At 55.9% G+C, this 14,591-nt stretch overlaps 4 protein-coding genes across 4 annotated transcripts; 2 read left to right on the forward strand and 2 right to left on the reverse strand.

Moving 5' to 3' along the window:
- Positions 1-245: 245 nt before the first annotated feature.
- BO97DRAFT_445640 (putative PHD transcription factor (Rum1)) lies at positions 246-6,051 on the forward strand. Its single transcript, XM_025698569.1, has 5 exons — positions 246-695; positions 820-1,711; positions 1,782-1,876; positions 1,929-4,597; positions 4,650-6,051. The coding sequence occupies exons 1-5, from the start codon at positions 330-332 to the stop codon at positions 5,755-5,757; spliced, it is 5,130 nt and encodes a 1,709-aa protein (XP_025548305.1). The 5' UTR covers positions 246-329; the 3' UTR covers positions 5,758-6,051.
- Positions 6,052-6,223: 172 nt separating this feature from the next.
- Positions 6,224-7,735, reverse strand: BO97DRAFT_480159 (1-aminocyclopropane-1-carboxylate deaminase/D-cysteine desulfhydrase; the record flags this gene model as incomplete). The annotated part of the gene is made up of 1 exon (XM_025700734.1): positions 6,224-7,735. One exon carries the CDS (start codon positions 7,733-7,735, stop codon positions 6,224-6,226), a length of 1,512 nt encoding a protein of 503 aa, XP_025548306.1.
- Positions 7,736-8,128: 393 nt separating this feature from the next.
- Positions 8,129-9,831, forward strand: BO97DRAFT_407878 (putative exopolyphosphatase). Its single transcript, XM_025695726.1, has one exon. It carries the CDS (start codon positions 8,155-8,157, stop codon positions 9,727-9,729), a length of 1,575 nt encoding a protein of 524 aa, XP_025548307.1. The 5' UTR covers positions 8,129-8,154; the 3' UTR covers positions 9,730-9,831.
- A 509-nt stretch (positions 9,832-10,340) lies between these two features.
- Positions 10,341-14,530, reverse strand: BO97DRAFT_185377 (putative SH3 domain protein (Cyk3)). The gene has a single exon (XM_025690421.1). The coding sequence runs from the start codon at positions 14,399-14,401 to the stop codon at positions 10,532-10,534; it is 3,870 nt and encodes a 1,289-aa protein (XP_025548308.1). The 5' UTR covers positions 14,402-14,530; the 3' UTR covers positions 10,341-10,531.
- Between the last annotated feature and the right edge of the window lie 61 nt (positions 14,531-14,591).

Below are 14,591 nucleotides of genomic sequence, written 5' to 3' on the forward strand. Positions count from 1 at the left end.
CCCTTGGAGCATCTGCTGCTGGCTAACTTACTTACCCTTTCCCTTCCCACCCACTCCCCCCCCATCATCAAATTATCCCTCCTCCACTTTCTTCCTCGACCCTCCCTCCAGTTCTTACCCTCCCGCCCCATCTTATCATCCGATCTCCAAGATCTTCGTCTACACTCCTACTGACCGCCCTCTGCTGCTACTGCTGCTTACAATCCTCTCCTTCCTCTTGGCTCGGCCTCCATCCATGTGTTTTTCGCATCGGATGCTGGCCCCCTTCCGTCCGCGGTAACTCTACGCGCAAATTCGCCCTCCTCTCGACGAGGCCTTCGCTCTAAGAGATGGTGGCTCCGGCCTCAACAGGAGACATCTCCACGGGCATTCAGCCTGCAGCGAGTCGTCTACCCACCCGATCCTCCAGTACACATCCTTCGCATTCCCACAATGTTCCTTTGAGCGCTCGACGATCCGCGCCCCTCGACCTGTCGACTGTCGAGCGACGCGGCCAACCCAATGCTCCCCGGGAGCCTACAAAACGGATCCGGCCTCACGGGTTGGAAGAGGCACCAACTTACCGGCCGACAGAGGAGGATTTCAAAGACCCTGAAGCATACATTCGCAGAATCGCGCCGGAGGCTAGTAAATATGGGATTTGCAGAATTATCCCCCCGGAGGGCTGGCAACCCCCCTTCGCGATAGACACCGAGGTAGGTTTTTGTGTGCGTTGGCCGGCGTGGCTGTTCTCTGCTCCTTCTCTTAGTGGGAAGAGCCCCCCACCCCGGCCTTACCTGCCTCACAAGAGCGATGCGGCTGACTAGACCACTTCCTTAGCGTTTTCATTTCAAAACCCGTCGACAGGAGCTCAACTCGGTCGAAGGAGGTATGCCCCCGCGTTCAGCCACGTCTGCCGCCGGTGGAGCTCCGCAGCCCAGTTCTGACCCGGAGCCAGGGAACCGTGCAAACTTGAACTACCTCGATCAGCTGGCCAAGTTCCACAAGCAACATGGTACCAACCTCAACCGCTTCCCCAGCGTCGACAAACGTCCCTTGGACTTGTATAAACTGAAAAAGGCGGTCGAGGTGCGCGGGGGCTTCGACGCGGTCTGCAAGATGAAGAAATGGGCCGAGATCGGTCGCGATCTAGGCTACAGTGGCAAAATTATGTCTTCCTTGTCGACTTCTCTCAAAAATTCCTATCAAAGATGGCTGCAGCCATACGAGGAATATCTACGGGTGGCTAAGCCCGGGGTCCAGCAACAACTGGAGCTGGAGCACGGTGGTCCATATACACCGTCGCCTCAACAGTCGCCGATGCCGAAGAGACCAGCTCCATTCGAGAATGGCACTCCATCGGCAACGCCGCAACCTATTGCAAGCGCTCCTGTCATTGCATCGAGGGAGGTTGAAGCGACCCCGGAGAAACCCACTCCTCCAGTCGAGCCTACACCGCCTCGACCGATTGCGTCCGGCTTCACGGCCGTTAATACTTCCGGTGGCTTCACGGCCGTTAACCGCTCGCCATCCTTTGTGGCGGTAAATAGCGCCCCAGCGGTCAAACGCGAGGCCGACAATGGGTCACTCACCCCGAAAAGTGTGGCTGAACACCCGGCCAATGGCCACGGGGCTCCGCCCATGAAGCGCGCGGTCAGCCACGAGAGTGGTTCTCAGACCGAAAGTGGCGAACTAGATGCCAACGGCCGTCGCAGCAAGCGTCTTCGCAAAGGTACTTGTCACTTTTTTTGGTTTTTTTTTTTTTGCTGTGAGTTTCGCGGGATTTTGACTAATTGCATCAGATGCGCCTCTGCCGACTATCTCTGGAAGTCATATGAGCCTTCTCCGTCCTGCCCCGCCCCGGCAACGCAAGACGGATATTCGCAAGAATGGAGATGTAAGCGTTTGTCCTAATTCCGGGCATAGCGCAAGTTGCTAACTCGTACCAGAAATGTGAAGTTTGTGGCAAATCCGAGGACCGACCGTCGATCTTGCTCTGTGATAGTTGCGATCATGGGTACCACAAGTCTTGCCTCGATCCGCCTCTTACGACCACTCCAGAATATGACTGGCATTGCCCCAAGTGTCTCGTTGGCACTGGGGAATTCGGGTTTGAAGAAGGCGGAGTTTACTCGCTTAAACAGTTCCAGGAAAAAGCAAATACATTCAAGAAGAATTACTTTGCATCCAAAATGCCATTCGATCCTGTCCTCAACACCCATAGACGCGAGTCTGAAGACGATGTCGAGCGTGAATTTTGGCGACTGGTTGAAAGCTTGACGGAAACCGTTGAGGTTGAGTATGGCGCCGATATCCATTCCACCACTCACGGGAGTGGGTTTCCTACCATCGAACGCAACCCGCTGGACCCCTATTCTGTTGACCCCTGGAATTTGAATGTTCTGCCGTTCCATGGGGACTCTCTCTTCCGTCACATCAAGTCCGACATCTCCGGGATGACGGTTCCCTGGGTCTATGTTGGCATGTGCTTCTCAACCTTCTGTTGGCACAACGAGGACCACTACGCGTATTCGGCCAATTACCAGCACTTTGGTGCCACCAAAACCTGGTATGGTATCCCTGGCGCTGATGCAGAGGCGTTTGAAGAGGCAATGCGGCAAGCAGTACCCGAACTGTTCGAGGGCCAGCCGGACCTCCTCTTTCAGCTGGTCACATTGATGCCGCCCGACCAGCTCAAGAAAGCCGGGGTAAGAGTCTACGCCCTCGATCAGCGCGCCGGTCAATTCGTCATCACATTTCCTCAGGCATATCATGCCGGTTTCAACCATGGCTTCAATTTCAATGAAGCTGTCAATTTCGCCCCGGCGGACTGGGAGCCCTGGGGCGCTAGGGGTGTCTTGCGCCTGCAAGATTTTCGGCGGCACCCGTGCTTCTCGCACGACGAGCTGCTGCTGACCGCTGCCGCTCGCGATTCGTCTATCACCACCGCCAAGTGGCTGGCACCGGCCCTGCAACGTACTTGCGCCCGGGAGTTAAACGACAGGGCTACTTTCGCCGCACGCCATCGTGAGGCCGCTCCGCACAATTGCACACTCTACTCCGAGGAACCGGGGACTGGTGACTGCCACCTGAGATTCGTTGTCGAGGAGGAAGACCTGCCTGAAGATGACTACCAATGCCAGTACTGCAAGGCGTATACCTATCTTGCGCAGTTTCGATGTCAGAAGACGGGGAAGACCGTGTGTCTGCCACACGCCGAAACATACAACTGCTGCGGAGAGTCACTAACGGAAAGATTGCTGGGCCCGGATCACGTACTCCGTTATCGCATGAGCGATGAGACCTTGAAGGCCGTGGTATCGAAAGTCCAGGAACGCGCCAGGATCCCCGAGGCATGGGGAGAGAAACTCGACTACATCCTAGAAGACGAACCCAAACCCCAATTGAAGGTCCTCCATAACCTACTTAGCGAAGGTGAGAAAATCCCATACCATTTGCCTGGTCTCCCAGATCTCGCGGCCTTTGTCCAGCGCTGCGATAAATGGGTTGAAGAAGCAACCAATTACATTACCCGCAAACAGCAAAACCGGAGGAAGAACGAGAAGGCGTGGCGCAAGGGTACTTCCAAGGCTGCGCAGCTGGAAGAACGTGATCGTGAAGTTCGCAGAGTAGAAAACATCTACGCCCTTCTTGCAGAGGCTGATAAACTGTCGTTCGACTGTCCACAGATGGCGGCACTGGAAGAGAAGACCCGCGAGATCGAGAAATTCCGCCAGGACGTTAACGTTGCCCTCATGAACCCCCACATCCGATCGGTCCAGGAAGTCGAAGATCTGGTGGAATCCTCTCGCAATTTCAACGTGGATATACCCGAGGTTGAAAACCTAGAGCACATTCTCCGACAAATGAAATGGAACGAAGAAGCGCGCCGCAAGCGCGACCAATACTTGACCCTCAAGGACTGCCAGGACCTGATTCTCGCCGGCGAGCAACTGGGACTGTCGGACACCAATGATCACCTGCTCTACCTCAAGGAACTCTGTCGCCACGGTGAGGCCTGGGAAGCGAAAGCCAAAGAACTAATGGCTGTGGAATCCGTGCACTACCAGCAGTTGGAGGCTCTCTCCGCGCAGGCGTCCCGCTTCCCTGTCTCCCCCGAGACCCTTGCCGCTGTAGATGCCATATTAACCAAGCAACGTGAGGCGCAGAAAAGGATACAGAGCTTGTATGAGCGAAGCAAGGATCCGGATTTTCGGAAACGTCCAAAGTACAAAGAAGTTCGGGAGCTCATGGAGTCCTTGGAAGAATTGAACAGTCGGCCGACCGGTGCGCTTGACCTTGAGCGGGAGCAAAAGCGCCATGAAGACTGGATGCGAAAGGGTAAAAAGCTTTTTGGTAAAGCCAATGCCCCCTTGCATATCCTCAAGTCTCATATGGAGTACGTGGAGAAGAGAAACTCCTATTGCTTTGACCTGGAGGATCGTTGCCGGCCTCCTGTTGAGCCTGCGTCGAGGGACAATAGCCCGGATGGTCTGCTGGAGAGCAACCCTACCCCCAGTATGTGGGGTGGGGGGAAATCACGGAAGCGCGATGTGTTCTGCATCTGTCGACACTCCGAAGCCGGCATGATGATCGAGTGCGAGGTCTGTCATGAGTGGTAAGTTCAGTGAGTTGTGGCCCTGTGGAAGCGCCATTAACATGAGTCACAGGTATCATGGAAAGTGTTTGAAGATTGCCCGGGGCAAAGTCAAGGAATTTGACAAGTATACATGCCCCATCTGCGACTGGCGGCAGAAGATTCCTAGGGATGCTGCTCGTCCAAAGCTGGAGGATCTCCTCGAGTGGCAGGCCGAGATGCCTGGCCTGCCTTTCCAACCGGACGAGGAGGAAATCCTGGACAACATCGTCAATCAAGCAACCACATTCCGCGACTTCCTTCAGAGCTTCACGAATGCTGCCTGCACGACTACCGAGGAGGTGCCAACGCTGATCTTCTACTTGCGCAAGATCGAGGGAGCGGAGGTCTTGTTGGCGTACGAAACCAACTTCTTCCGTCAGGAGATCCACAAATGGGCCCCGATTGCCCCAGAGGCCCCGCCGATCTTGGAGCAGTCGCTTTCCACCCGCAAGCCTCGTCCGACCAAGCAGCAGAAGATCATGGCACAGCTTGGTGTGGAGCGGCCAGAAGATCTTCCCCCGCACCTGCGCTCGAAGCAGCCCAACCTTGTCAAGCGCAAGTCTATTGATGCTACTCCGAGTCGGCCTACCCTGCTTCAGCCCTCGCCTGGCGTCGGTGACGGTTCCAACTCGGAGTCAGGGCCTACCTTGACCATGGGCGACTCGCAAAATCCGCCATATCCTTTCTCCGCCAGCTACACGCTTTCCGCTAGCGACTCGACGCCGGCGTTCGCCCCGGGCTCTTCTGCTTTCTTGCCCCATGTGTCATCGGCCGACTCGCCTCCGTTCCCTCCTCGCTCTCCTTCCCTCCACCATCAGGGACTCGAAACCTCTCTGTTTAGTTCCCCGCGATTCACTCGGGACCATCCCGATGGCCCTCCCGGTGTGGATGTTGAGAATCCGTTTGACAGTAGTCCTCGGCAGAACCTGGACGATGTTTTTGCCGACCTCACCAACCAGGATACGGAGGGCGATCAAGATCCGGAGCAAGAGCCGGAGCCCATGGAGAATACACATGCTAACGAAGCACTGGAGGTTCTTGATGTGAGCAACGGGGAGAGCCATTCCGAGCACCTTCCGGATGATGGGTCCGATGATGAACAACTCAACGGTCACGTGGACGTGGACGAAATTGAATAAGCGCGCTTCTTCCTCTCTTCCTTTCATTTCCTTCTTAGATTTCTTGACATTCTATACTCCGGCATTCTGCGGCGTTTTCTAAAGCCTTCTTCAGGTGGTTTTCTGTGTGTGGTTCATGAATGGGTAACGGTGTTGACGTGTCTGGTGTGTGTTTTCGAGTACTACGGTGCTTTAATAATTGTTCGGTGTACCAAAAAGGGCCTGGCGAGCAGGGGTCCAAACGCTTTGCTAATTCTGTCTTGTTGATGGCTTTTAGGCCTAATGTACACTGTTAGTCCCCTATCTTCTTCGTGGTATTATTATTATGATTATCAAACTTGATCTTTCTGCTGTTAGTGACTGTAGGTGGCCATCTACCCTTTTTCCTCGTAAGCCCGGTTCACAGATCTTGGGATAGTTGCTTCCATGCGCCTTTCTTTGAGTTCCTGATCCGAACATTGACTTCATGCTTCCACGCAACGGTGTTTCAGTCAACGTCCGCATACGCACTCAACGCCGACTGGCCCCCGGTATGGATAAAAAGCACATTGACGGGCCCGCTTTTTTGGATGCCATCATCATCATCATCATCATCATCATCCTCCTCCTCCGCAAGCCCACCGCTAAACGAACATCGCCAGTCCGCCTCCAACTCGCCCGACCGCACCCAGTGCATCATCGCCCGCGCCACCTTGGCCGTGTACACGGGATCCACAAGCACGCCCTCGGTGCGCGCCATCGTCTCCAGCGCCGCCTTGGTCTCGGCGTCCAGGACCCCGTACCCGGTCCCCACGAACCGGTCCTCCAGCCGCACGTCCGCCGGCGTGATGTCCGCGAGCGGATCCAGCCCGATGAGCCCGGCGGCCTGTCGCGCGAACCGCAGCACGCGCTCCTCGTGGTAGGACTTTGGGGAGGTGGGGGAGGTTAGGACGCCGATGATTTTTCGGGGAGGTCGTTGTTGTCGCGTGGTCGTGGATGTGCTCTCCCTCTCCATCTTCTCCAGAAGCTTGAACCCGGCTATCAAGCCGCCAAGCGTACTCCCGCTGCCGCAGGCGACGAAGATATAGTCCATTCTTTGCTTTTCATTCCCATTCGCTTTCGAGATCGAGTGCAGGTTCGTGTTCAAGTCCGGCAGGTCCTGATTCTGCCGATGCCCCTCCTGCGCCACAATCTCGAACGCACAGCGCGCATACCCCAGTCCACCGAGCGGGTGAAGACTCGCGCCTGAAGGGATCCAGTAGGGAACCTTTTGCTCGTTATGCTGTAGGGAGTGGAGCGTTGAGGCTACGGGGTCTTCTCTTTTCTCTTCCGGTGGTTCATGTTGACCACTAGTGTCTTGAGTTGCTGCACTCGAAGCACCAGGACCAGTTGAAGAGGCTGATTTCGAGGCAGCAGCAGCAACACTCGACCCCTCCACAACCCTCACATCCGCCCCCAGCAACCGCGCAATCTGCACGTTGCCCGTCCGCGCAAACGCCCGGCGGTCCGACGACGCCCCCCACCCGCCTCCCGTGGCTTTATGGAGGATCACCACTGCGTCGAGACCTAGGTGTCGCGCCAGGGCTGCGACTTGGACGGTGTGGTTGCTTTGGAGGGCGCCTTCTGTTACTAGGGTTGTTGTTTTTGTTTTCGTATTGCTTGATGTTGTCGTTGATGTTGTTGTGTTTTGGGAGTTGGGCCTGGGGTCCGTGACCACGCTTGATGTTGGTGGTGCAGCACTCCCCCGGTCCGGACCCGATCCTAAACCCCCATATTTCGGCGTCGGAGAGAGGATATCCGGGATTATGTACTCGAGTTTCCGGTATTTATTGCCTGAGCTGGCGAGCGGGGAGGCTTGGTCTTCGCGTTTGGTGTGTAGGGTTATTTGGATTTTGCTTTGGCTGGTTTTGCGGGTGAAGTGTTTGGTCAGGGTTGGGAGTGGGTGCAGCGGTGAGGGATGTGCGTATAGTAGTGGGTGTCGGGGGATTTGGGATAGGGGGTTTGGGAGGGGGAATGTCATTTTTTCTTTTCTTGTTTGTTTCTGATATTGTGATTGGGGGTGGGGTGAGAGGGTTGGGGGTAGAGGGGTTGATATCAGATCGTATAGATTGATAGAGACAGTGCGGGGAGGAGAGGGCTGAGTGGTATGGTTTGTGGGGCTGCCCTGGGAACAGTGGATTCTCACTGATGAAGAGGGTACTGGGTCAATGGTATCTTCTTCAATCAGTGTTTTGTTCATTGATCTTGTTTGAATTGTATTGTAGTGTAGGTGCTGTAGTTAGTGGTTGTAGCTTCAATGTACAGTACTCTACCAAGTATGAGGGGAAATGCCGGCGGTGAGATTCTGCCAGTATGACAATGTTGATTGCAATCCGTCAGAATAATCTCGACATTTCTGCTCTACAGCTTCATTATCGCCATTCCTCCTCCAACATCATCATGCGAGCCCTCGACCGCAGCCTCTTCCAATTCCTGGCCCAATCCCTCCAGACTCACCACCGCTTCCTCACCGGCCGCATCACCCGCCCGGAAGACACCCCGATCTACGTCATCGGCAACCCGTCAGCGGACCTGGACTCGATCATCTCCGCGCTGGTCTACGCCTACTTCACCCACCAACACCCACGCCCTCACGTCCCCCTAATCAACCTCGCCGATGTCCCCTCCGGGCCCGAACTCCGCCGTCTACGTCCTGAATTCATCGAAGCCCTCCGCCTCGCCACGCACCCGGAGCAACAACCTAAAGATCTGCACAACCACATCCTAACCGTCGCCGACTTCGCCGCGCACCTCACCCACCTCCCGGAAAACAATGGCAGATTCCCATCTACACCCATCGACGCCATCCTCGTCGACTGGAACGCGCTGCCCAACCGCCACCCCACCGCACGGGGCCAGGGCACGCTCCCCGGCCTCTCGGACATCACCTTCAACGTCGTCGGCTGCATCGACCACCACGCGGACGAGCACTTCCTCCCCCCCATCGCAGCCGACCAACCCTTCCTCATTCAACCCACGGGATCCTGCACCTCGTTAGTAGTGAGCATGTTAGAGCGAATGGGGCGGTGGGTTTCTCAGCCCTCATCTCCGTCTTCTCCCCCCTCAACAACCGAAGAAGACACACGCCGAAGGCATCACGGAAAACAACTCAGCAAGCTCGCTCTAGCGCCTATACTAATCGATACCGCTAACTTCACCGCCAAGGAGAAGGTCACGGATGCAGATACCCTCTCTTATAGCTTCCTACGGGCGAAGATCAATTCTGTTGGGGAGTGTGGTGGGAGTGGTAGTGGTGAGCTCCATGGGAACGGGGCGGGAGCAGCCGCGGGACAGCAAGCATGGGACCATAACGCGCTCTATCGACTGATCGCGCACGCTAAGGAGAATAGTCTCGAGTTGTTGACTGTTGATGAGGTGTTGGGAAGGGATTATAAGGAGTGGGTTGTTGTTCCTTCCACTTCTTCTAAGAAGAAGAATGAGGGGGACGCGGGTAAGGTATCGCACTCCTCTTCCCCGGATAATCATCAGAACGCACCTCGCGGTGTGAAGATAGGCATCTGCTCCGTCGTCAAGTCCCTTCCCTGGGTGATTCGCAAAGCAGATACCCCTGCGCGGTTCTGGGAGGTTCTGGAGACGTTCGCTGCACAGCGCGAGCTGGATGTCGTTGTGGTGATGACTGCTTTTTCGGCTTCTTCTTCTTCGGCAACCGAAGCGGAGGGAAAGGAAGAGCGCGGCCGGTTCGCGCGCGAACTTCTGGTTTGTGTGCCTGACCGGAACCGAAAGGTTGCCGTGGAGGGTGTTCGGGTGTTTGTGGAGCGGGCGCAGACGGCATTAGGGCTGGAGGAGTGGCGCGCGTTGTCGCCAGACGATGAGGATGTGGTGCGCGAGGTCCGGGTGGCGCTTGAGCGCGAGTCTACCACCGACATATGGAAGGGGGTGTGGGTGCAGGGCGATGTCTCCAAGAGTCGGAAGCAGGTTGCGCCTTTGCTTAGGGAGGCGGTGGGGTCTGTTTGAGTTGAGTTTTCAACTCCAGGTAAGTCTGATGGTTGTGGTGTATCTAGCGTTGGTTTGGTCTAGTGTATATACATACGTAACTTGCTTATGCCTCGATATAGACAACTACTAATGATTCAAAAGATCTAACTCTCAACCTCAAATATTCATGTATCTATGTGACCAGCCGTAGATCATTCAACATCATACAATAATACACAGGCGCATACTGGTTATGCATGCATGCAACAGTTCACTCCACTCACTTGCTTGCTTGCTTGCTATTGGGAAACGAACACAAAGAAAGAAAAAAAAAAGGAAAAGAAAAACCGGATAACGCCGCGGATGGAAAGATTCGGGAATTATGGTTATATAATGCCCAGAGTAAGGGATAAATCAATCCCCAATTTTCAAATGCAAAGGGACACACGGCTACAGTAACAGTCCCTTCCCCCCGGCCCTTCCAGTTGCCATGCAAAAGGAGAACAAAGCAAAGCAAAGCAACAAAGAAACGATGTACAGCCCTGCAGCTACCGACTGCAGAGATGCGGATGCAAAGTGCAGAAAAATCAATGTCGATGCGACCATGCAAGGGTGCTAAGATTTCAAACACGACAAAAGATGCGAACAATTTCAAATGTAACTAACCATCACGGTAAGGAGATAGATGAAGAAAAAGTTTATGCGGGTTGTTTTGTTTCGCTTGGTTGGGAGGGATCTTCGTCCGCTCATGGATGGTATGGAGCAATGTGAATCAGGAAAGCGAGTGAGCATAGGTAGGCATACAAGCGGTTGCGCACAGGGAAGTATCCGGCGCTACTGCTCAGTAGCATTCCCACTCGCAAAATACACACCAGCGCGCGACACGGTCGGCGAGGACTAAGCCTCGCCAGATACCTCGCTCTCCGATCTTGATCACCGTCTCCCACACGCTACCGTCGGCCGTGGCATCCGTGGCCGAGTCTGCCAGGCTGTTGGAGCTGATCATGTGGTCAGCCTTGCGTGTTAACCGTAGAATCTTGCCCGAGGGAGACTGGATGGCCAGCTTGGCGGGCTTCTCGCGGCCGGACAACGAGCGTCCGGACGAGATGGCCGACGTGGAGGCCGAGAACTCGTTGGAGACGGCGGAGACGGACGACCCCCCGGCGGAGCTGGAAACCATGCTCAAGGCACTGGCCGGTCGGGAGTAGACCGACGGCGACACACGACCACTCGGCCCGAGATCGCTGCCTCCCGGGTGGTAGGGGGCCGAAGCGGGATGCTGGCGGACTGCGAACACGAAGGTATTGCTGACGGCCAGTTTGGCGCACTGGGGCTGAATGATGTACAGGTCGTGCCGTTGGGCGTGAGGAGTCGGGTGGCGGAGCACAAAATCATAGGGCGGATTGTCTCCAGTGTGGATGAGAGGAAGGGCAAGAGCCAGCGGATGAGGGATGTCTCGACTGGAGTGCATGAGGCCCTTCTTGCCCGCATAAATCTTAACCATGCCCTGTCCTTCATCCCCGGGTAAGACAGCCTTGACGGTGATCCGTTTCTGTCCATTGATCCAGTCAGGCTGCACCAGAGCCCGCTTCTTCACTGTCTCCCCGCTCTCGAAGCAGTCGCCGTCGGCATCGCAGGCAAAGCCTGGAGCCTCGACTTCGGCTGCACATTCGACGTCTGCAGGAACGAGAAGACGGATCTGCATGACCTCGAGTCCCTCAATTCGAACCACGCTGGTATCATAGTCGGGGAACTGCATGTTTAACTTGAAGTACGGCGGGCATGCCGCCGGGAGAGCCATCAGCACATCCGGCGAGATGGGCGGGCAGATGTGCTGCTCGTGGGGTGAGAGAGGAATGTGGGTGTAGCAGATCTCGAGTGGACGCGCTAGGAAGTACCAACTCTCCGCCACAGATGTGTTATTGGTGACAAATTGGTTCCGTTGCGGATTGGTAGGACTGGCTAGAGAACAATCCATGATGCGCCATTCGCCATCCACGAGTACTGAGTTCCACCAATGGTTCGCGCGTGCAAGGCCGTCATATTCATGCAATTCCCCGGGAGTTTTCAGAAAGCCTCGAATAACCTCAGCATGGAGACCGACGGCGGCGCACATCTCTTTGACCAAGAACGCGACCTCCTGAGGGCTTCCTCGTTTTGTCTGGAGCACGCGTTTCAGATCGATCCCGATCTCTTCAACCGGCTCATCCCAGGCAATTTTCTCGCTGACCCAGGTGAAAATAGCCCGCAGTCGCTGGATATCACTCTTGTACGGTCGACACACATATCCATGGGCTAAGCTGGCTGGGTTAGCCATGGGAGGAAGACTATTGACGAAGCGAGCGCTCTTGTCGACCAGACTCAGGTTAAAGGATCCAAAATTGTTCGGTTCGCTGATCGGCAACCCGTCGATGCTCTCGTCCCCTTCGGCTGTCTCATTGAGTTCCTCCACCGCGTAGATAACAGGATGATCCATCATTTGGCACCGCTCCGCTCTCTCGATTCGTTCATTGTGACTGGGGGAGCTGGCACGATTGACATCGCGTCGTACCTGGACCCAGTCTATGGCCGAGGCGCTACCGGTATCTCGAACAGAGTCTCGGCTGGACTGCAAGGCGCGAATCGGCGAGATTCCCCGTCCTTTATTGGGAGAGAACGTACCAGGACCCTGGCCGACCGCGATACTGCTCCTAGCATTAGCTGCACCCGTCTTGGCCGACTCGAAGATCTTCTTAAAGAACCCAGGCTTCTTGGCTTTGGGGGTAGACAAACCCCCAAACACCCCCGCGGTCTCTTCCGGTGCAGCTTGAGCGGCCGACCACGGAATGGCGGACGACGCACCCTGCCGAGAGGTATTGTGGCTCGAATGATACGATATCCCTGTGAGTGGCGTTTCAGGCCTAGACACTCGAGACACATCGCTGAATCCCCTGGAGCGGAAAGTATCCGTAGCCGTATTTGGTCGTTCGGCTGGCGTCATCCTCCTAGCGTAGCTTCCCGCACTTGTTGCGCTGAATCCACCCGCGGATGGCCCGCTCATGACGCTGAAGTTGGTTCGTTCAGTGCTAGCCGTGATATTCGTGCTAATGCTTTGCACACCACTCGAGGAAGTTGTGGTGCTGGACTTGTTGGTATAACTGCGATTGAGCAAGTCCTCACGGAGATCCTGTCCCGACCGGCGTCCTCGTAGATACGGGTACTGGGCTGGAATTGAATTATGCCGGCCATGGTACGGAACGCCTCTTGGAGGCGGCGGCGGGGGCTCTTCATCTTCCTCCGGCTGGATTTCCTCCGAGTCCTGTCGATTTTGTTCCTGCATCTGACGAAGACGGCTCTCCATTCTTTGTACGTAGTTGTTCAATTGCGGTGGGCCTTCAAGGTAGGGGTCATGGGTCCAAACACTGTTCCGATGTTTTTGGCTACTGTGTTGTGGGTATTCCTTGTATCCGTCAAAGCCCATGGATGTCACGGGTCGGTTGGATGTCCGCAGCGGTCGACTGGATCCCAATTCTTCATAAGCATCCGGCGACCAGGGGTTGTTGAACATTTGCTGTGGCTGTGGCGACGGTGAATGCGTGCTTCGAGACAGGCCCATATCCTCCAGGGAAGTCATCACGTCCTCCATTGCATCCCGTAGTGGAGAGGGCGTATGACCGTGGCCTTCCGAGTGAGCAGCAGGAGATGGTGTCCTGGGCATGGTGGCATAGCGGTCGTTCATATCCAGCCGCGAGGGGACCAGTGGCCCCGGAGATGGCTGACGGTATACCGCCACACGATGCGGCGGGGGCGGCGGGGGCGGAGATTCCTCACGGTCTTGAAGCTGTAAGGGTGAGATCTCTCGTGAGGAGCGCCCAGGTATCGATATACTGTGTCTATCCGGATATGAGGAGGGCAGGAAGTCGTAATCGGCAGGCATATGTGGGGACGCGGCATGAGATGGGGGGGTGGGATGCATGGTCGTTCGCACCGGAGGGACCAATGGCATATGCAGCTCGGGATTATCGGACGGATACGGGGATACCGCACGATGATGGGGTCTGTTGCGGGGGCTATCGGACGGGTAAGGTGATACTGCTCGAGATGGCGGTCTCATGCGGAAGTTATATGGAGCGGGGGCGCTGGATGAGAGAAGCGGATCCGGTTCAGCTGGAGGACGGGGCGAAGCTGCGCGTGAAGGAGGCCGCGATCGCGAGGGCGGCCTGGATACAGAGCTCTGATGTTTCACTGCCGTGGTCGGTGTTCGCAATGGTTTGACCTTTCGAGACAGACTGCCATCTCGGGGCGGTGTCTGTGGGATCGAGCTTGCCATCACCGGGGACGACGACATGCCGCCTCGAGACAGCTCGCCGGTAGGCGCAAGAGCTTCTTTATGGGCTTGGAATGGTTTGCGAAAGACTGTCTTCTGCTTCTTTGGCGCCGACGTGGGGTTCGTGATCGGAGACACCGTGGCGGAGATCATGGGACTTGTCGATCTGGTGACAGGCACGAAGTCCTCGCCGAGGACCTCCACGAAGTTGGACGGGAACAGCCCCATCATGCGCCTGTCGCGCCGTAATCGACCCATCCACCATTGTCCATCTCCTGCATTCAAGCACTCAATCAGATCGCCCTCCACAAACCCTAAGTCCCGTTTCGTCTCTCCTCCCCACGAGTATATGGCTCGACACCAGCATGGAAACCGAGTGGGGAGTTGGGGGGCGGCGGGCGCCATTGCGACGGCGGATGCACCAAGAAACTTCCGATAGTGAGAGACAATTAAAGATTAACCTGGTCTCGGTGTCACGTCGATCGAGGAAGGTCTCCCTCGTTTAGGTTGAGATGGAACCGGACAATACAAAGTAACGACACGGGTCTAGTGCAAGGCGCGCTGTGGGTCAATCAAGCAACAATAACGAGAACAT

This window comes from Aspergillus homomorphus (assembly GCF_003184865.1).
Source record: "Aspergillus homomorphus CBS 101889 unplaced genomic scaffold BO97scaffold_40, whole genome shotgun sequence".
NCBI lineage: Eukaryota > Fungi > Ascomycota > Eurotiomycetes > Eurotiales > Aspergillaceae > Aspergillus > Aspergillus homomorphus.

Bases quoted from the DNA above. Each gene is read 5' to 3' on its own strand.
- BO97DRAFT_185377 (XM_025690421.1), bottom strand. From the start codon at position 14,401: ATGGCGCCCGCCGCCCCCCAACTCCCCACTCGGTTTCCATGCTGGTGT.
- BO97DRAFT_445640 (XM_025698569.1), top strand. From the start codon at position 330: ATGGTGGCTCCGGCCTCAACAGGAGACATCTCCACGGGCATTCAGCCT. The intron at 1,712-1,781 runs GTACTTGTCACT...TAATTGCATCAG, and splicing joins CAGCAAGCGTCTTCGCAAAG to ATGCGCCTCTGCCGACTATC. The intron at 1,877-1,928 runs GTAAGCGTTTGT...AACTCGTACCAG, and splicing joins ATATTCGCAAGAATGGAGAT to AAATGTGAAGTTTGTGGCAA.
- BO97DRAFT_407878 (XM_025695726.1), top strand. From the start codon at position 8,155: ATGCGAGCCCTCGACCGCAGCCTCTTCCAATTCCTGGCCCAATCCCTC.